We start from the raw sequence: 21,933 nt of genomic DNA, 5'->3' as shown, positions 1-21,933 counted from the left end.
GGAATTTCAGACAAAATGGTCAAAGTGGATATTTTGACCCCAAATTTTGTGAATATGCTCTCTATAATTTTCTCCGATTTTCTCCGAGATTTCAGCGAGATTGGTTCATTCTCCGCGGTTTTGCGAAATTTTTCTACATTTTGGTGAATAACCCCATAAAAAGTAATTCCGCTCGAGACCCGCTAGAAAAGTTTTGAAATATCGTAGTCCGAAAGTCTCTAATTCCGAAAAAAAATCGGAAATATTTCGGTCATCCCTGCTTCCTCCATAACTCCCAACTTCCAATCGCAAAACCATTTTCCCCCGTTCCCTCATTTTCCTCTCTTTTTCATCTGCCTCCGGGCGCCGTATTTAGATAGACCCCTGCTTGACACACACGCACAAGTGTTAGTATGTATGTTGTTGTGTGCAACCAACACTTTTTTCATTTTCTCTTCCCTTTTTTCTTCTGACTCTGTTCTCTTTCTCCTTCGCACCCACAGTATTTCTCTTGCAGTTGTATTTGTTTTCCGAAAAAAGGAACAGAAGAAAAAGAACACGGAACAGATGTACCTATAAAAACTTTTCTCTTCAACTTTTGGTCCAATTAATTTTTCCCTTTTCTTTTCTGGCATCATCTTTTGTACATGACACAGAAGTTTCCAGTTATATGTTTCCGTTGGAAACAGAACAAACACCGTGAAGAAAAGCAATGGGGATTCGTCAGATCAGATTGGATTTTATTTTTTAGTTATAGTCAATAATCGTATAGAAACTATATCTATGGTCATGGTCATAAAATTGTCTTTTTTTTGTAAATCTAAACCGCTGAGCTTTCAATTCACTTCATTTTAATTCGTTGTATCTGGGTCAATTAGATACAATTAATTCGGAAATTTGGCATTGAACAACGCTTCGTTTTCCGTTTTCTTCGGTTTAAATCACTGTGTTTTGGCTGCAGCGGATTGTCTTGAGAATGTTAATGAGAAGAAAACGGCACATATGCGATTTTCAAGAAAACCCTATTTTCTGGAAATTTCGATCGGAATTGTTTCTTGTCTAGTTCAGCTTTTTTTACCCCCATTCTAGGCCTTCTCTCGACCTTTTATCAGTTTTCTTCCACCATTGTTTTATTTACCATCCATCGTCTTTTTTTATCACTTTCATCACAGTTTATCAAGGTTTATGTTCCTATTCTCGCACACTCCAAAGGTATTTTATTTCTTTTCTGAATAGAATACACCCAAAACTTCCAGCCAGTCTAGTTTTTTGTTTCAGGGGTAAATGCCGCAAAACAACACGTCGTCGTCGTTCCTCGGACGCCTAACGACTTCGACGAGGTATACTACAAGACTCCACTGTCGTTAATTACCGTTTTCCTAGTTCCAGATCGAGTTTTCTGTCAGCCAAGGATGTTCGGTGCAACGTTCATTTATTGCACGACTCTGATATTATTGGTAACGAGTTTCCGGTTAGTTACCATCTACAGTATCAACTTAAAAACCTTCCAGTATCACTTTTACTTTCAGAGAACACAATCCGCTCAAACGATCCTGGATTACGTGTGCGAAATGAAACATATTCAAGAGAAAGACTTTTTAGGTCTTCGGTATCAGGATCACAATAAGCATCGTGTAAGTTTTCTATTCATTTACAGTAACAAAACAAAGAGAATCCGTATTTCAGTACTGGCTCGACCTTTCTCGATCTATCGGACATGTTGTTAAACAGTTTCGAAGTGAGTGTTTTTCTAGAAACATTGAGGAAGTCAGTGACTCTCAGAATACTGGTTGAGGTCATACTTTTAAATTAATCTATTCGTTTTTTCTAGAGGAAATCAAAAAAGTTGGCAAAAGTAAGTTTTCGTGTGACATACTTTCCCCGAAGTATAATGTATTCTAATAAATTAACCGTTTTTTTTTCCGTTTTCCTTTGTTCAAGCAGTGCCCGTTTTTCTCAAGAAGATTCCTCAAATATCATTCTTTTTTCTGAAGTGAAGCTTTTGGGTTCCGGCGTTTCAATCACTAAATAGCTTAGCTACTATTTTCTTTCTCCTTTTTTAAGGAGTTCTCCATAACCAACCTACTCAACCAATCTCTTCACACTTTTATTATATATGTTTCAGCCGAAACAATGACACTTCACCTCCGTTTTCGTTATTATCCATCGGACCCTACACATCTCCGAGATCCAAATCTAAGGTTTTTTTGCTTCAAGTGTCAATGAAATAATTCCGATTTAGATACCAACTATTCGTCCAACTTCAAAGAGATCTCCTTCACGGACGCCTGTACTGCCCGACGTCTTCTGCTGCCGAACTTGCAGCTCTCATTTTGCAAACACAATTGGGAGATTATGATGAAGAGAAACACATTGGAAACTATGTGAGCGAGTTCAAGCTGCTTCTCAAACAGACACCGAAATTAGAAGAACGAATTGCTCAAAATCATAAACAGATGAGGTTTGCATTAAGCGTTTATTCTGTGGTTATAATATGTAGTTCCCTTCAGAGGGAAGTCCAGCGATGCTGCAGAATTGGAGTTTCTGGAGAAAGCAAGCCAGCTCGACACCTATGCATTTGATCCATACACCATCAAGGATCCACAGGACTCTGGACCAGTGTATTTGGGCGCATCTTGCAAAGGCATCCTAGTATATGCTGGGCAGGCACGAACCCATAACATTGACTGGAGCGAACTGGTTAAAGTCGACTACTCGGGAAAGGAGATTCGTTTAACACTGTCGGAATCCTATCGAGGGCAAATCACAGCTGCAGGAACGCCAACAGGTACCCTCAATGGACATGGACCAGGATCTCCGATTTCAGGATCAAGTGGAATGGATAAATATCAAGTGGTAAGTTTGTATTAGCCAGAAATGTTCGCAACTAAGAATTGATTTGATTTCCAGAAGAAACCAATGACATTGAAGTACACTTGCCCATCTTCTCAGTTTGCGAAACATCTCTGGATTCATATCCTGTCACAACAAGCCTTTTTCAATGAAGATTCGGCTCGAGATGTTAAACTGAAATTCTCCAAGCCACGCATCCCATTGCTATCTCGAGGATCAACATTCCGATTCCCGTCCAAACGCGTCTACAAAGAAATCGAAGAGGAAGATGTTAAATCAATTCAGTTCGATAAAAGTATTCTAGAGACATCTGCAGTTTTCAACGAAACAACCATGTCCAATGAAAACGAAGAATCTATTCTAAACTGGTACACCTTCACATTTCTAGTAAAAAGATAATAACTATTTATTTTTCAGCTCGTCTTTGAGTGTTCCAACGTCATCTTGCTCCGGAGTCGTACGATACGAACTACCACGCCAGACACCACGTGCTGAGCAACCATGGTTGAAGCCTTCTCACCTAAAAATTTCCGGACATGATAACACTGGTATTTTGAAAGAGCGGCATCATATTTAAAAAGTATATACATTTCAGACACGATCGCATCCAGTTCTTCATCTCCTGATAGTTCTGAGCATCAAAACAACAACCTGTCGAAGATCACAAATCTGAATGTGTCGATGGATGCTGGAGGTATGTAGTCCGAATCAATCGCTGTTTCTGATGTTATGCTTTCAGGATCTTCATCACCGGAATCTACCTCTCCAATACCAATTGTTCATACTCAACAGCATGCAGACCATAATTCAGTGAGTGCTATCAGACACTAACAACTGGGAGGGATGTGTACGATTTGAAAAATTAGGACTCTATCAGAACGGACGGTGTATTTCAATCAGATGGCAGCATGTAGACCAATAGTTTGAAATATACCACTGTACATAGTTGCTTATAATAATGCATGAACGCACCATGTCTTGCGAAGCACATGTCGTTTTCTTCGTAATACTGTATCTAACTTTTCCACTTGAAAACACTCACATACCTCTGTATCCTAATACTCAATTAATCAATTCTGTATGAAAACATCTTTAAGATGCTAACCGATTTTCGTATAATCTGACATTTCCTTTTTCCCTGTGGTTGCAGACAAGTTTCACTGTGCATCTGATCAAGCGAGAAGAGATCGCCACGTCATCATCATCTTCAGGAACGATTTATGGAGTCCCGCTTCACCAGGTATGGTCTCAGCCAGGATACAATGATTGTAGTTTTTGTTTCTTTTCTCTCCGGCTTATACTCTAACCATTTCCTATGTTTCCTCACTTCTTGCTTGCCTGCTCGATGCGGTTTGTCTTTTCAGAAAACACGATTAACCGAAATTTCTATGTGCATTGTGTGACATTTCAGACACGAGCACAGACCTTGGAGAATAAATTCAACGAGCTTGTGGAACGAGAAATGGACATAGGACGACCATTGGCTTCTAGCACTCCTAGATCTGCAAAGGTCTTCTTCATCCCTCCTTCGGTCTAGTTTTGTGTGGTTGTGACTCATCAATTCTCAAAATTTCTCACCTTTTTCTTACTGTTCCCTTCACGAAAACACCTCTCGTTTATACAAATTTCACCGCTTTTTGCAAAAATACCAATAGCTCAGTTTTTTATCGGTCCCACATCCATATTTTCAATATTTCTAGAATTCTTCAAGATTTACTCAACATTTTTTTCAGCAAATTCTGGAAAAGAACGGGAACGGCAAGTTGGCAAATGGAGGATCTTCATCATCTGCTGATAAAAAGGTAGGTGTCGTTTCAGATGTTTTATTAAAAACAATCTGATATTTTCAGTCAGTTCACACCAATGGAAACATACTCATAAGCACAGAAGAGAAACAGGACTCAATTTTAAGCTCGTCAGAAGAATCCATGACCACTCAGAAGAGTTTGGTATCTCGTGTGGCCAACACATGCTTCGTCATTTTCCTCATTCTTCTTCTCCTTATCGCCGTAGTTATTGTCTTATTCGAGGTTTGCAACAGCAACAAGTCTCTACAAAAATTATTTTTTCTCAATTTTCAGCGATCCGACGGCTCAGCTCACAACGATTTTATTGAGAACAATCGCGCTTTATCGGACCTCCGACACTTGTATTACGAACCAACTCGTCATTATGTAGTTGGACAGTACCGGAAGTATTTCGGGCCAAAAATCTAAAAAGAATCTAGAATAGGTTTCACAATCACATGCATTTCACTACTATTTCGTAGATTCTTGAACTTCTCTGAATACAACACCTCATTTCTTTTTTATTTTTCTCCTCTAATTTATATCTAATTTCCCACAAAACAAATCCATTATGTATTCTATAAGCTTCTCCTCTCGTGCCTCATGTTCCACCCAATATGTAATCTTTCCCCAAATAATTTATAATTGTAGAAAATTTTCAAACTTATAATTGTCTTCTTCTCATCTTACTCTTAAATCGTATTTTTGCTGGTTTCTTTTGTTTTTTTCCTTTTTTACTGCTCTCCTCCTCGCTTTACTGCTTTATTCTTTTCACTCCGTTTTTATCATTGATTTACAGTAACCCGCCAAAAAATTCCAGAGGGAAAAATCCTCCCCGCATGCATTCCTTCTAAACCTGTTTTCTCAACTCTAGATGTTCTAATCTGAAAGCGTTCGCTTCTTTCTCTCTTTCCCGTATTTTTGCCTTCTGATCCCGATTTCCATGTTTTGGTCCACTGACACTGATTAATGAAATCTCTTTGGTATTTTACGTTTTCTATGCAGTATTTTCCCGATCAATGAAATACAGAATGGAGGCTTAAATCGGATCATTCTTAATGAATTTGAGAATTCGATAGAGCTCAATACATGCACTGAAAAAATAATTGCTGAGGCTGGGCGATAAAAATTTATTAGGTTCCATCTTCTGTATCCCAGGCAACCCATTTTCGTTATGATGGGGAAGGGATGGAAATTTGGGGTTTCATTCTCCAACCTTCTTTTTGAATCCCCTTCGTTTTTTCGAATTTTGTTGGAAGTATCAGTATATCGGTTTCTGTGAGGGAATTCAGAAAATTGTTGGAAGAAAAATAGTTCAAGATATTATTAGGGTACAAAAAAAAATAGGAGCTGTGGAAGAGAACCTGTGACCGTAGTCGAAGGTCCCACAACGAAAACTACAGTAATCTAAAAAATTTCGGAATATATTTTCTCGATGTTTTGTTATTTTTCCCTTGAAAAGTCGATAAATTAACTTAATGAATTCTTAATGAAATAAATTCTGAAAAGAAACAATTTTTTCGGTTACTGTGGTTGTCGTTGTGGGACCTTCGACTACGGCCACAGATTCTCTTCCACAGCTCCTATTTTTTTGCACCAGAATAATATCTTGAACTATTTTTCTTCCGACAATTTTCTGATTTCGCACACAGAAACCTATATCATTGTTGTGAAATTACGGTATACCGTTCTATCAAAGAAAACATAGCCTGACAAGAGTGTATTCATGAATCAGCTGACTGAAAAATGAATTTTTTCCAATTCCCAGCTTAACCATCTCTTCTCAGCTTTCCCCTATTTTTGATGATCATTAAGCTGGACATTCGTCCTACCAAACTTGTCTAATTGTCCCATCCATCTTACCTGAATAAAGTCGAATGTTTTTTGGGGAAAAACAAGATGCAACTACTGTCATTCTCGAGTGGAAAAATCGCAAATATTATTTGTTTTTTTTGGCATATTCAGAATCCTCGTTATGCTTCAACGGAAGCTACAAGTTCTGCCCTTTGAATATTAGCATCCCCTGTAAATCGCGTATCGAAAAGATTGCGTAACCATTCGTCTCTCTCTTTTTTCTCTATACATCGTCTAAGCTTAATCTCACTTTCTATCGTAATTCATTCTTCGGATAAATGGCATTCTGTAGAGAGAAATAGAAGGGAGGATTCATGGATGTTCAACAGCTATATGTTCGCTCTTATCAGTTTACATTTGTCTCATTTGTCTCATTTATCTTCTTTATTTTGTGTTAATTGAATGACAGAGATGAATACGATGTGTGACGTAGAACTTGCTGAATGTTAACATTATTTCTGAAATCTCGCTAAACTAACGAGGGGTTCTGATATTCAGTTTTTAAATCTCGATTTTCACCTTTAAAAATTCTCGATCATCAGTTGTAAAACTCTATTTTTTTTTGCTTCAAAATCCCAATTTTTGGTTTTAAAAATTCGGATTTCTATGATTTCTGTGCCAAAATCTACAACAGAAAATTCCAGAACCGTTCCAAAACTACCTCCTTTTTACAGCAAATTTTTGGTTACTGCATTTCTGTACTCCCAGTTCAATTATTTACTTTCATCTGTAAAATCTAGATTTTTAGATCTAAAATCCCGATTTCTAGCTTTAAGCTAAAAATCCTTGACTTTCAGCTGTAAAATCCTGATTTTCAGCTTCTAAAATCTCGTTTTCGGAAGCGATATACTTTTACTGTAAATTTTTGGTTACTGTATCTCTGTGGTTCAATTTTTTACATGTGCTCTTAGGTTAGGTTTTCATTTTTCGATCCGGGAAATCAGGTACCGAAGAAACTGAATTTATATTTCAGTATGACTTTATTATGAAAATGTGCTCCCACAACAGCAATATCCTAATCCCCCTTCCTCTCCGTTCCACCAGAATCTCTCAAAAAAGATCAGACTTTTTTGAAAGGCACAAATTTTTTTTGATGATATACAGATGAACACAAAAAAGATAAAGTTTTGCATTTTCTTTCTCCCCAACATTCTAAAAATTACTTCGTCTTCTTCTTTTTTTGTTCTCAGTTTCCGCACGGCTATGGTAGTAGCATAAGGTCTTCAGATCATCTTACCAGTTATCGAATTCTTCTCCCAAATACTTCCCGGTTCGCTTTCTGATCATTCTATTTCTCTCCACGTCTTCTTCTTTCTTCCTTTAGCTGCCGATGAGGAAGTGTCAGATAGTAAAAGACTTAGAAAATTAAAGACGGCGGATAGACCAAGATTTCGTATGATTTCGGCAGAAAACCTAAAAAGGGTGACCTTGGCAAAGAGTGTTGAATTGAAAAATGGACATTAAAGGAAACGGAGAAACAAGAAAAAGACGAAGTAGAAGTAGAAGTAGAAGGTTGGGTACTTGGCATTTCCACGTGTCTTCGAAAATGGCACCTAGACAGTCTAGGTATCACGAGACCGTGTTTTGAAGTTTGAAATGATTCTGTTGAGTCCTTGGTTGACCTAAAATAGATTCATGGAACAACCAATATGGTGGAGTTGTGAGTGCAATCAGAAATTACAAATTTATGAATTTCTGTAGATTCTATTTCCGTTCTTCTAGCTATTCTGGTTATACCGTGAAACCTGTAATAGAAGGGCCCCCATACTGTCATGTTTGAGCTGATTTTTCTTGGTTCTGATGCAAGATATCAAAAATGGGCCAACTGGGTTAGGTCGCGCCGAAGCCGCACCAGCCACCTTTAAAAATGTAAAAAAATTTATCCTGAATATCCGAACCTACAGAATTAGGTCATTGAAATTTACAAAAACATATTTTTCAGTCGTTTTTCGGCCATTCTGATGATTTTCAGAAGTCTGGTGGTCGGATGTCAAGTTTCCAATCACTTTAAACCGTTTGGAGGGTGTCAAAGAGACCGAGATTGGAAACATTACAGACGAGCTCCAGGCTCCTGATAATCGTCTAAACTAACAGAAAATCACGGTTTTTTAAAATGAAAAATAACAAGTGTACTGATTAGCCAGACTTTCGTCTGTTGATCCCTTTCGCCACGTAGAGCCTCAGTACATGAAAGGGTCCCCCCGCCCTGGTCTCCGAGGACCATTGTTGGATAATTTCCAAAGTTCCTTTTCCCTTTTAAGACGCCTTGCCTACGCTTTTTTATTGATATTTTTCATTTCTTTAAATCTTTGATTGAATCTTTTGCAAGAGGGGGACGTTCAGTGGAAATGATTCTACCTAGCCATGAACCCCAAAACATGGCGACCCTTAGGGCCTTCTAGTACTTTTTCGCATTCGACCAATCGAAAGAAAAAAGAAAATGAACCAGAAAAGTTAAGCGTATGCAAAGAGCTTCTAACCAGAGAGAAGGGTTTGTGAAAATTATCCAGCAATAACATTCAAAGGGTGTGATTTCACAGAGAACTTTCTTTCAACACGTGGATGTTTTTTTAAACGTAGACGGAAGGAGAGAGCTTGGCCTCATATTGACTGAATTATTAATTTATTGCGTTACGTGAACAATTTTTTTTAACTTGAAAATTAAATATATTATGACTTGACTTTTTGAAAAGGAGAAATCAAAAAGTGAGGAGCGGAGCGGCGAGCTGTAAAGTAAATAGGTTAAATCGCGCCGAAGGCGCACCAGCCATTCCCATTTCCAGACCTTTCTAATAATTTTACAAACTTAATCGGCAATTCCAAGAACAATGACAACTTTTTTTTCAGAAGTTTCCAAATAACGCAATACACTCAATATTTATGTTTCTTAAGTTTGAAATTCTTCCAAAAGTTATTCTACTCCTGACCGCTTCATGAATCTTCTTCTTCCTCCATTTGGTCCTTATTTACAGTTACTAGTCACACTCTTCTCCAAAATATACTCGATTTCAATCGTTTTCTTCGAACAAGAAGTCGTCGTTTTCAAAGGGAAAGCAAAAGGAACAAAAGCAATTTGAAACGGTGTGAAATGAAATAAGACGACCAAAACGATTTGTTTTTCTAATGACTATATATTTTTTGGAACCACCAAGAGAAAGGCGGAACTTCTGAGAAACATTTTAAAAACTCTCTTTGTTCCATATTTTCTTCTATTTCTGATAAAATGGATGTTTCAACAAAAAATAGGGCTGAAATAAATACGAAATTGTGTTCCGGCCTCTTTCTGACACGAGCGAAGTTCATAGATAAATTCAGATATCTTTCCTTTCACCTGGATGAGGAATAATTGACCCATGAAAAAATAACTGTACGGCCGATTAATTACCGTATTATTTCGTATGATGGTAGGCCACCGATATCATATATAAAAATGCCGATATTATGATAAATAATTTATCAGTTAACAATTTTTTATATCTTTCACAGAAATCGAGATAATTGAGCTTCAAGTTGAGGGATTCGTAAGGGGGAATACGGAGTTCGAAACAAATCCCAATTGTTGCGCAGCTTATAGCAATGAAGGCACCTCAGATGCGAAAATTCTAATTAGATCCCCTTCAAACCCAAATTTTCCCACTCTCTTCTATTTAAAAAATCGGGGCCCGATTGTTGATCATCAACCTTTTTAACCTACGCATCCACTTTCTCGTTTTTTCCTCTCTTCCTCTTTTCGATTTCACTTCAAAAAACTCTCGAAAAGATATCGTAGTATAACCGTTGATCTTCCCCAATTATTCATAAAATACGACTGACCAACAATTTGTCGGTCCCCGAAAAAAACGGATTTCCACACGGATTATCGTTCATTTTAATACACTTACTGAACGGGTTTTATGCCTTTTTCCCACTGCAATAATCGCATGGTACCGTACTTGGTCTTTTTTATTGGAAGGAAGGATATGAGTCGATGGAAATTTTTATTTATTTATGTTACAATAAACATTTTCAGACTATTGGTGACTTCAGCCTCTAAAAGAGGGGATCCTCCGATTTTCAATTTTGAGCCAACTTATCTCGGTTCCTTGACAGTGTTTCATTTGCTTGATTTTCAAAATTTAAATTTCGTTTCTACTTTCTTCATCTGATTTCTTTGAAACTAAGACTCAATATGCCACCAATTATTTCATTTTTTCTGACATTTGAAAATTGAAAATATGAGTCATATTCTGAATGACAAAGTGAATGACAATTATAGAAAATCATTGTTTAGGGAACAAAAAAAGCTTAAACTCAAAAACAGATGGGGAAATGGAGTTTGTCGAATTCCGAAAGTACTGAATCCCATTGAATCCTTCCCGACGACACGTGGTTCCGTTTTTGCCGAATGAAATATTTCTGTTCTTATATCCAACTTTCAATTAAACCTGAACTTTTTAATTTGGTAATTGTATCCTTTTTAAACTTGTAAATTAGGAAGTAAACCTATTTTGAAACGGAACTCTCGTGGCTTTTCTTTCCAAAACACAGAGAATTTGGAACTACAACATAGAACTATCTTCTTTTTACGGTTTCCCCCCTTTCCCTCTAATTAGCCTGCAACATCTTTGATTTTTCAGCGATCGAAAATCACTTTCCGCAAAACCTGTAATAGAAGAGCCCTATTAATTTGAGTCAATTTATCTCCGTTCCTGATAAAGATAGGTGAAAGTTGTCAACTGACAAACTGTTTATAATAATATCCCCAATATTTTATCAGTTGACAAATTTTTGATATCTTGCATAGGCGCCAAGAAAAATTAGCTTAAAATTGACAAGGGGGGACTACTATTACAGATTTTACGGGAGATATTTATTCAAATTTTAAGACTCTAAAATTATGAATACTCAACATTGTCATCCATCCACGAACCAGTTCTTTGCCTCTGTTTCTCTCCTAACTGACCATATCCATTCGAGATTCAATACTACTTCTTGTTCGGCTTCTCGTTAACGTTTACTTTGCTTTTTTTTGGCGGAAAAAAGAATTGCAGATATATTTTTTTGAGATCTGCAAAACTTTTGGTTGGAAAAAGTTTCTGTCTCTCTATGAAAAAAAAATTAATCGAAGCAGAATTTTGACATTTTCTGAAATTTATGATTTTCTTTCGAATGTTAGACTATTTTTCAAAATTTGAAATTCTCTTGGAATTCGAAACTTTCTAGAATATTCGAATAGTTCGCTTTTACAGATTTATTGAGCTTTTAGATGTTTCTGAAAATTCGGAACTTTTGAATTTCTGAAAGATCTGAATTTCGAAATTTTTGGAATTTGGAGTTTTTCGATTTTTCAAATTTCTTAAAATTTTGGATTTTTTCGGAATTCGGGGTTTCCTTTTAATTTTCTGTACTTTTATTTTTTTGAATTTCCTAACTTCTGAGTTTTTGGAGTTTCGGGGTTTCAGAATTTTTCAATTTTTGAATTTTAGATTTTCAAAAGTTCTGATTTTTGATAAACGGCCTAGAAATCACACCGGGATAATGATAGACCATTTCTAGGTCATAACTTCAGTGGCCTAGAAAATTCAATTTGCAACAGTTAGGCGACAAAAGTCGACTTTGTGTCGACTTGCGTCTTTTCCCACATCTGAAAAACAAGAAATTTCACTTTCAGATCAGTTTTTCAGCCCCATGCTCTCCATTTTCTTGAAATCCATTATCCTCTGGTTTCTATCTTTTCCCCCATTCGATTCCCCTTTGATTTCCCATCCCAAATGTTGCTCTTCTCGAAACTTTCTCAAATCTTGTGACGTCAAACCATTGTATTTTCTCTCCACTCTCTTCGATTTCAATAATCTCTCGTTGATGTTGTCCTAGAGGAAGAATAAGGGACGATTTGTCTTGTCTATAAAATCAAGGGAAACTCGAAAACCGCTCTGGAAGTTCCGGATTCATTTTTAATTTTCAAAAGTTTTCCACTTTCATTACGATGTTAACTAATAATTAGTAGTGTTTGTGTAGTCTTCTGAAGAAAAGTTCAAAAAACCGAGAAAAAATTGCTGTGGTATTGGCACCTTCTTATCTTCATTTTTTTTCGTTTTAACTTCCGCATTCTGACGGTCTTCTTATTCTTTTTTTCCCTTAAAACAGTTTGAACTGCCATTCGACGATAACAAATTTCATCAAGATTGAGAAAAAAAGAAAGTTCATGAATTCAGGTACTCGAGTAGATTACATGTTAGACAATCTTCTTCTTCCTACGTTTGGAAAGCAAAGATTTCAAAAACTATCTGGAAAAAATCTTTACAGTAATCCCAAGAGACCTAAATTACTCTAGACAGTATAACAACATAAATGCACGGAAAAAAAAGTTGTTGCTCTTTTCCAATAAACCCAGCCAATTTTCTCAGGAAAATAGGACAGAAAATATTCGAAATGCCAGAAGTTTTCTCTCAATAAAACTGGTGTCCACTTGAAAGATAACCGTTGCCTCATTCTCTATTTTTCCTCATAAAAATTCCTCATTTTGATCTCTGTGCCTCTTCGATGTAAGTACTATTTTCTAAAAATAATGTTAGATTGGTAGTAGTGAGTACCTTTGTGTGCTATTAACTTTCAGTAAAAATGAGTACTAGAAAACAGATGATACGGTCAAAAATCGAGAAGATTCTTTCAGAGAGAAAACATTCAAAAAGAGAGGAAGAAAGTGTGGGTACTAGGTTCCATTATATTGTGTTTTTTCACCAACATATTTTCAGTTTAGAGATTTTTAGACCGTAGGATTGTGATGCCTGTAAAAGGGGTTTTTGTGAAGGTGTTATTTTTGTGGATCTCAATTTGCAAATATTTGGAATTTTTGAAATTTATATTCTGTTCTGGTTTAAATTTCTCCGACTGTGAATTTCGTTTATTTTTGGATTTTAGAATTTTAGACTTTTTTAAGTTTTCAATAAAATCCATCGATTAGGAACTTTTTTAAAACGAAAACCACAAAGATCGCTTAAAAACCTATGAAAATTATCGAAAAAACCAAAAAAATGAGCCAGAAAATAACTACGAAAAATACACGCTCCTTTAAGAATTTCGCTACCGGACCTAAGCTCCGCCCACCCGAATTTTTGACAGCAGCGCACATAAACGTTACGCTAGAGCGAGATGGAATTCAAAATATAATTTTTCTACTTTTTCAAACAACCGATTACGGTAAGTTTTGTAACAAAAAAATCATAAAATTCGTATTTATCATTTGTTTCCGGTCCACCCCCAAAAATTATGATTCCTTTTTCTCTATTTTTTATTTCGGCTAACTATTTTTCTTCACCATCGCCTTTTTTGTTTCATTTTCATCCCATCGCTCTTGATTCATATCTCTCTTTTTTTTTCGATTTCTTTACCTTTCGCTTCTCTCACCGAATTTTCGGTATTCGTTTTGAAAATTGAAAACTGATGAAAAAAAGATAATATTGTTGCGAGAAGAAGAGATGGCATGATGCTGAATTTTTGGCAGTACCCATCAAGTTTTTTTTAATCTAATGATCTATCTCGGTGTGACTTGTGTTTGGGTTTGACATGCTCAGGGGTTTCAGTCGGAGAAAAATGAAGAATATAGGAAATGATCTAGTAGTTTGGTAACTAAATAAAGAAACGTTTGGAAAGGTACAAGTCACATTTGAAAATGACCAAAAAACAACCCAAGTGGTCAAGTTTTTGATTTTAAAAGTTGTGTAATTCAAAAATAAGAATGGGAGATGTAGTGCTTTGAATTCTATTCATCCATACTCGGCTTAATCATATAAACTGCTCCATCAAAAATAAGGCAGTCTAGTTTAAGCCCACGACTTTCAGGGTTATTTCAAGCATACTTGCAACGGGCCGTGCCATTATTTTTTCTTTTTTCCGAATTTTCTCGACCCGGATTTTCAGTAGTTGTTTTTAAAAATATTTGTTTACAAAAAATTTCTGAAAAACTTCTGAAATTGCAAAATTATTTTCAGATGGGGCCTGTTGATTTTTTAAATATGCTTTTAAGAAGGCGGCCCTTCCAAATCAGATTAGAGCCTATATATCTCATTTTCTGTAAGAGATATTACAATGGGCTCAACTAACAAAATATTTATCATAATTTCAACACCATTTTGTCATTTAACTATTTTTTGACAAGCGAACTCAAGAAACTTCCTTTTTCTGTACCCAAGAAAAAGTAATGTTGCCACTATCTTTTCTCTCGTTACAACAGAAAAAAAACGAATCACAGCTTCTTCTCATCGTTTTTTTTGCGCCATTTCTTGGCCACCAGACTGTATTACAACACACGGTTTTTTGTCTCTTTTCCTCTCAAATGTCACAGTTTTCTGATCGGTTTCATGTCTTTTCCCTCTGTTTTTTCTGCTTCTTCTTCTTCTTCTTCTTTTTTATCTGAATATACTTATTTTTTTCTCGATGGGTTGACAGTGTTTTAGACCTAATTAAGTTTTTTGGCACCTCCCTATTTGGTAGTTTGTTTTCTCTCTACTTATTGTATTGGGATGATACTTCCACTTGTTTCTTTTTTCTCCTTTTTCTTTTTTTTCACAGTATCTTCTGACTTGTAACCGAATGGAATTTGAGTCAAATCACTAGTTTTTTCTTTTCCTCTCCTTCTTTTTTGAACCGAGATACTGCCAAAAAATCTAGAGGAATTCAAAGATAAAGATCGTTTGAAATCGTCTAGACTGTCATTAAAGTTGGTTCGTTAGGTTTTTGAAAAAAAAAACAAAACGATGTTTTCATGGAAATCGTTTCTTTGTTTTTGTTTATCTTGCAATACATTCGGTAAATGTTTGTACTTTAGAAATCAACATGAGTCATTGGTCATACTGTCTAAAATCTGGATATTGTTTTTTAGAAATTTGAGTTTAGAATTCCAGCTTTTTAAAGTATAAAATGGTAAATCTCAGTCAAGGAGGGATGATTTTTAGTTTTGAAAATTCTTGTTCCGACACATGAGGTGGTGAGCCCTGTGTCGGAATTTAGAGCACAAGGATAAGAGGCTTATTAGGTTTATTGAGATCAACATAGAGAGCACTGACTGGGCTTCATAGTGGTAGAGAGAGTAGAAGAGTGCGACGAGGCGGATCCTTTGGACGGTGGGCCGTTGGAGCTCTTCTTCTGGACTGGCAGATGGGAGATCCTTCAGGAGACTGATGAGCACGTGGATTGATCGTAGATAAGCCAAAGGTCGGGTTGATCAGAAGATGAGATGAGGTGCTTGTCACGTTGGTCACGGTGGAATATGTCTCTGTGTTGATTACTTCTCTAGGATTGAGAAGGATTGATCATTCTAGATGTGTTCTAGTATTATTGGTATTGAGGTCGTGCAGTAGAGCCTCTGCTGCCGTGACAATTCTAGATTACTGAATAAGGATTTTTCAAATTTCACCTCTTTAGAGTTAAAGTTTTAAATTCGATTTTTTCCAATCTCCTCTTTTCAGAAAGTCTGAGTATTTTAGGTCTTCAGACCCTGATTCCCAAATACGTTGAGCTCAATTATCTCGATTCCTGTGACAGGTATCAAAGTCCTGTCAATTGATAAAATTTGCCATAATAAAATCAATATTTTATCAGTTGACATATTTTTCATATCTTCCACAGAAAATGAGCTATGTGGGCTCAAAGTTGACGGTTTGGTGGGCTTCTGTTAGAGGAAATACGGTAAGTTTCAATTTTTTCATATTTCTTCTAACTATGCGATTTACCTTCAACTTCAAAAACACACATAATCTAAATTCAAAATCAAACTTCCTTTTTGGCCGTTTTACTTGCAAAATTGTTACCGATTCTTCTTACCACTTTCTCCACGGTTCGGCATTGGAAACTGAGACGGAACATGAACGAAAAACAATAAACAAAAGGAAATCTCTCTAGTAGATGGTTTCGTTTATTCTAAAATTCGGCATTGTTTTGAGTTTGGTCATTAGTTCCGTGTGTGAGATGGTCAGATGGTTTGAATTTCAAACTGAGAGGAGACGATTTCTTAGAGTTTATGGGATTGCTTCCCGACTTCGGAATAGAATCTGTAGGATCAGTCGTTTACCATTATACTTTAAACTCTAGAGTAGTTTATTTATTTTTTTGAAGAAAAGTATGGAAGTTTTGTCCCAACAAACTTTCAATGAGTTTTAATTGCTTCTTATTTTTGGTTGCAAAATTTGAAATTTACCGTAAAACCTGTAACAGAAGGGCCTCCTAATTGTTAACTTTGACTGAATATATCTCGGTTCCGAGATCTTCAAAACTTGTCAACTAATAAAAATTTTTCTGATATTATGATAAACAAATAATCAATTGACAAATTTTTTATATCTTTGACAGGAGCCAACAAAAATTGGTTCAAAGTTGGGGGCCCTTCTGGTTTTACGGTGTGCGCCCGATTTAACTCTGCCGCAGTTGACTCGTTTTCCTCGCATTCAGAGGTGTCTCAAATTCTCGGGGTCAGTAAAAATATAAACAACATTTCCGCCAAATAAACAGTTTGCAAAGAACGGAGTATCGTTCAACGTTTTTTTTCAAAAATAAATTATAGAAAATTTCTCAAATTTTAGATTTTTTTCAAGTTTGAATTTCCGGGCCTCCTACTTAAATTTGAGGTAAATTTTCTCCCTTACCGTCAAAGTTATGAAAAAAGTAGTCAACTGATAAACTGTTTATCATAATATCAGAAGTGTTTTGCCAGGAGACATATTTTTGATACCTTGGATAGGAATCGAGATTATTGAGCTGAAACTTGATAGTGTGGGCGGGGCCCTTCTATTACAGGTTTTACGGTTTTTTTGGTTTATCCAAAATACTTTCGAATAACTAAATGTTTGACTCAAAAACGATTTAGACAAAAATATAGATCTATGTTTCTCAGTCAAAAAAAGAGCAAACATTTTTTTCTCTTCTTATCACCTGTTTTTTTACCCATTGTCAGGTCATGAGAGAACACCACCAACAAAAAACCAACTTGTCCATTGAATCCCCAACAATAAAACCGGAACAACATGTTAAAATATGACCGATTATTATTGGAAAACAAGCATTACTTCGTTTTAAACGACGCCCTTTTTTTATTATGTGATTTATAGTCGGGAATGAGATTTTGAGATTTCACTAGAACTTTGAAAAGGAAGAGATAGAGAGAGAGATAGATAGATCTTTTTCTACTTCCCCACTCTCTTCCCTATTTCCTTATTAATAAAAATCTTCCCATTTCATTCAAAAAAATGCAAGTGACATCTTCGAAAATTGGGCACCTAATTTTGAAAATTTGACGGATTGTTTTTCAATTCATTCACTGTCACGCTAACCCAATATGGAGCCTATTTCTAATTGGGTTTCGCTGTGTTCTTTCAATCCTTCTTTTTTTATTTTTTTCACCGATTTTCTTTTCTCTTCCCCATATTTTTTATGACCAGAAGTGTCATGAAAAACCATAAACGACCGCTGATCGTTCAAGGTGTGGGCGGCCAATTTTTAGTGAGAAGCAGCTATAGTTCTCAGATTTCCTGAATTATTTTTCTTCTCAACACAAATTATCAACAATTTTTTCATTTGATTCCCTCTAAACACTTTTCGGATAACTTTTGACCCTTTGGTTTTCTCTATTTATTGACATCTGGGACTCATTTTTCTTAGCAACACATGTTCAAGATTTTTCATATTTTTTTCCTCCTAGAAAAATGAGCAATCTGTTCAGTTGCTCATCCATTTTTCTGGTGATGAGCAATAAAAAGTTCCGAAAAAGATTTAGGGTCAATCCCCTCGGTTCATGTCTTTTTTTGATATCTTTTGCAGTTCGATTCCAGATTGAATTTGATTTTTTAAATTTAAACCTAAAATTGTTGAACCATCATCAGGACCCACTCATATAAGATCTCAAACATTATTGTTGTTTTACAAAGAAAAATAGGAAGCACAATAAAAAAAAACGAAGGATCCATCGAACACAGGGAGAGCAAAAATAGATAAATTGTCTTGTGGATCTACTTATCGTGGAAGAAGAAGAAGACGATGAGTTACACATATTTTGTGTAAATATAATGGACCACTGATTGTTTTTCTGAACTTCAGAACGTTTTTTAAATGATAATAAGTGTCCGATGTTTGAGGTTTCAAATGTCGGCAGATTGGTCTTCTGGATCATTCATGGTTCCCTATTTGCCAGTTGTTTCGGTCCCTCTCCTAACATTTCGATGATTTGGCAAATTTCATTTTCTCTACCATTTTTTGTAAATGTCATGAAATTTAGGTTGTCCCTTTGACTAATTGGCTTTTGTTTCGAATTGGGTTCATCTAGAATATTTAAATGGGATTCAATGGACCGAAGAATTTTCAAGTAATTTGGACCTTCCTGAATACTTGGTAGATATTAAAAAAAGTGCAAATTACACTACATTTTGAGGGGGTTATGTATTTTCCAAATATTATTGCGAAAAAATTCAAAACAAGTCCGAAATCCCCGAAAAACACGCCGTAGAAAATACAAGAAGGTGGAGAATAGGGACAAGAATTCGAATTCCCGCGCAGTGAGACCCCTAGGCCACGGCAGCGGAACGCCTTTTTAAAATGGCGGATAGGGTTTTTAAAACGTTTTTTGTAAGTGCCGAAAAAAATCCGGAAGAAACTGCCTTGTTAAAAGGCGTCCTTCCGGCGTGGCCTAGGTTTCTCATTGCGCGGGAATTCAAATCGTCGTCCCTATTCGTCATCTTTCTTAATTTAAAATCTCGAATTCCCTATTTAAGTCATCCTTTTCGTCCCGATCTTTTCGTCTGTTTCCATTTTAGAGTAAATGTTACAACCGTTTTTAATACGATTTTTCAATTCACGGAAGCGTTTTTTTTTTCAAGAATGACGTTAGGTCACACAAGCCCTTCGAATTCAATAAACTTTCTGTCAATCTCAGGTTTTCAAAAGTGATATCATACGAAATTCCATGTTTTGATTTATTAAACCCCTGAAATCTCCTTACTCCTCCAACTTCTTCTTCTTCTTTGCTCATTTGCTCTTTCATGATTGTACTTGGTTCGTTTTGTCAGTTGGTCTCTCTGTGTCTGATTCATCCATTTCTCATGACAAAAAGAGCATTTGAAACATAACAGTTGCTCTCTCTTCATCCTTTTTTCCTATCTCTAACTGATTCTTCAAAGTGCTCAAAGAGCCATTGTCCAGAGGAGTTTTCTGAACAAGAGGAACCAGAAAAAATATAGAAGAGGAGGCATCAGGCCATCTGAACAACTGACACTGTTTTTATTTTGTTTCTTCTATCTCTCCGTCTCTATTTTTCTATTTCTGTCTATCCCAAGACAGGGTTCAATTTCGGAATCTTTCTTGAATTTGTGTAGTTACCGTAACCCAGAGATGAAGAAACTGAAAATTTCAAACAGAGTACCCTCAAATAATAGTCTTAAAAAGCGTAATTTCAATGAGACATGTGGGAAAAGAAACCAAATCTACAGTAGTACAGTAATAATATCATCTGTTTTCTTTTATTTCGTACCAGATCATTAACTCTCTGATAACCAATTTTACGATTTGACGCAAGTCACCCAAATCCGGTTCCGTGTTTCTTTATTCCTTTTTTGTTTGGTTTTGCTTATCAATGAGTTTATAAAAGTAGTTATCAGTAATCAAGAGTCGACACATGTGCTCAGTCTCTACTTCTCACGTGGTACAACCAAGCACTTCCATTAAAGGGCGCGAATCGTTTTTTCAGAGAGACAGGAAAGTAAACAAATAGAAAATAAGCACTTTTCAGACAATTAGAGAGACATTTTAATTTATTAGTTTTTAGTTAATTGACATGAAACATTGGAGTTCTCATGAGAGTCTGCGTCTTTTCATCAACCGACTCCCAGATTCTAATTTTTGTAGAAATGCTCCTTTAGAATTACAGTACCTTTATACTGTAATAATGGAAAACCATTTTCTTCAAAACTTTCCATTTTGTGAAAAAATTGGTCCGCTCACCAGCGGTCATTGACCAATCAGCTAGTAATCTTTTCAACAACCTATTTTTTGAGGTGGTCCGTTTTGAGGAAAATTAGTTTCTATCATTATTAATGGGAGTATGAAAATTAGCTCCCTGGCTGATTTTCAAACTACAATTTCAAGTTGATTTCTCAAGAAGTTCCACTGGTCTGCCGAGAGTCCGTCAGCGGCCCGTCGGTTCTCCTTCGGCTGCCAACTAGCAATTATTCGCCAGTTTTCTCCTCTTCGGATGTTATTTAAAAATTTTTGAGCCTCTTCACCGGTGCATTCGCGTTTCGAAACTGAAAATCATTGAATGAAGCTTTGCAATCCCATAAAATTGGTTCTGGGTCAGTTGTGATGGTGCGGGTACTTCTGCTCTAGGACCAATACTTCAAGAAGATTAATTGTGGCCATTAGAGTTTTGAGGTTTCACATAGACATTGATGCTTTGAACCAAAACTTTGAATGCTCTTTGACTTACTGGCTCTATCTTGTTTTTCTTCAAAGTTGTTTCTCAGTCTCCCCTGCCCTTCTGGTTATCATGTTTTTATGTTCTGAAACTGTATAAAATATCAGTGGTTCAAAACAGAAAACAACAAACGAATTCAAAATATCTCCAAAAATTCTCTCTCACATTATTCTTTTATTTTCCAGTTCCTCGTCTACCAGTGGAAGAAGTCATTTTTATAGCCCATTCTTTCAAAGAAAATCAAAGCTTTTTCAAGTTCCCTACTCCCTTCTTCTCCATTTGTTTTTATTTTAGCTGACAAAACAATCAAAACATTCCATTTCGAATTCATTTCCTTTTTAGAATATTTGTGTTCATTACTATTTACTTTTCAAAGAATTAGGTCATATCTCATATTCTAGAAAAATTCTCAAATCAAAAACTGTATGTTTCTTAAAGTATTCCAGAAAGGAACATGATATACCCTGGTTCGGAACTTTGAGCCATTTATCTCGGTTCCTGTCAAAGATATAGAAAAGTTGTCAACTGACAAATTGTTCATCATAATATCAGAAGTGTTTTGTCAGTTGTCCTATTTTTGATATCTGCCATAGGAATAGAGATATTCGAGCTCAAAATAGACAGTGTGGAGACCCTTCTATTGAAGGTTTTACGGTATTTTACATCTGGAATCTTATATCTGTGGAATATGAATATCTTTCCAGAAAGTCTTCTCTTTTGGCAGTGAAAAAAGAGAGATGGCAAAAGCTTCTCAAATCTTTGAGTTTTGAAAATATGAAACGCTGAGAAAAGACAACAGATTCTTTTGATGAAACATACACACAAAGTGTTCGAAACAGTTTCGAAAACGCAGAGAAATCAACATTTTTTCTCTTTTTTTCTGCTGTATATGGAGTGAGGGGGCAATGTCACCGTTTCGGAGGGAAAAGTGTGGGTGGTGTGGCCGATGGGGGGAAAAATTGCCATTTTCCCGATCGTCCTTTTTCGAAATCTTCCCAAAATTTTTCGATATTCGATTTGAAAAGC

General features: G+C 36.0%; 1 protein-coding gene across 1 annotated transcript; it reads left to right on the top strand.

Annotated features, from left to right (window-relative positions):
* Positions 1-1,263: 1,263 nt before the first annotated feature.
* Cbr-frm-4 lies at positions 1,264-5,048 on the top strand (the record flags this gene model as incomplete). The annotated part of the gene is made up of 16 exons (XM_045239524.1): positions 1,264-1,319; positions 1,369-1,450; positions 1,509-1,613; positions 1,666-1,717; positions 2,105-2,180; positions 2,222-2,440; positions 2,490-2,835; positions 2,890-3,200; positions 3,250-3,380; positions 3,428-3,526; positions 3,572-3,642; positions 3,983-4,072; positions 4,244-4,342; positions 4,566-4,634; positions 4,683-4,862; positions 4,914-5,048. 16 exons carry the CDS (start codon positions 1,264-1,266, stop codon positions 5,046-5,048), a joined length of 2,121 nt encoding a protein of 706 aa, XP_045094827.1.
* Positions 5,049-21,933: the final 16,885 nt, after the last annotated feature.

Source organism: Caenorhabditis briggsae (assembly GCF_000004555.2).
Source record: "Caenorhabditis briggsae complete genome, chrI, whole genome shotgun sequence".
NCBI lineage: Eukaryota > Metazoa > Nematoda > Chromadorea > Rhabditida > Rhabditidae > Caenorhabditis > Caenorhabditis briggsae.
The sequence above is the reverse complement of the archived record's forward strand: the minus strand, read 5'-3'. Positions and strand labels throughout refer to the sequence as shown.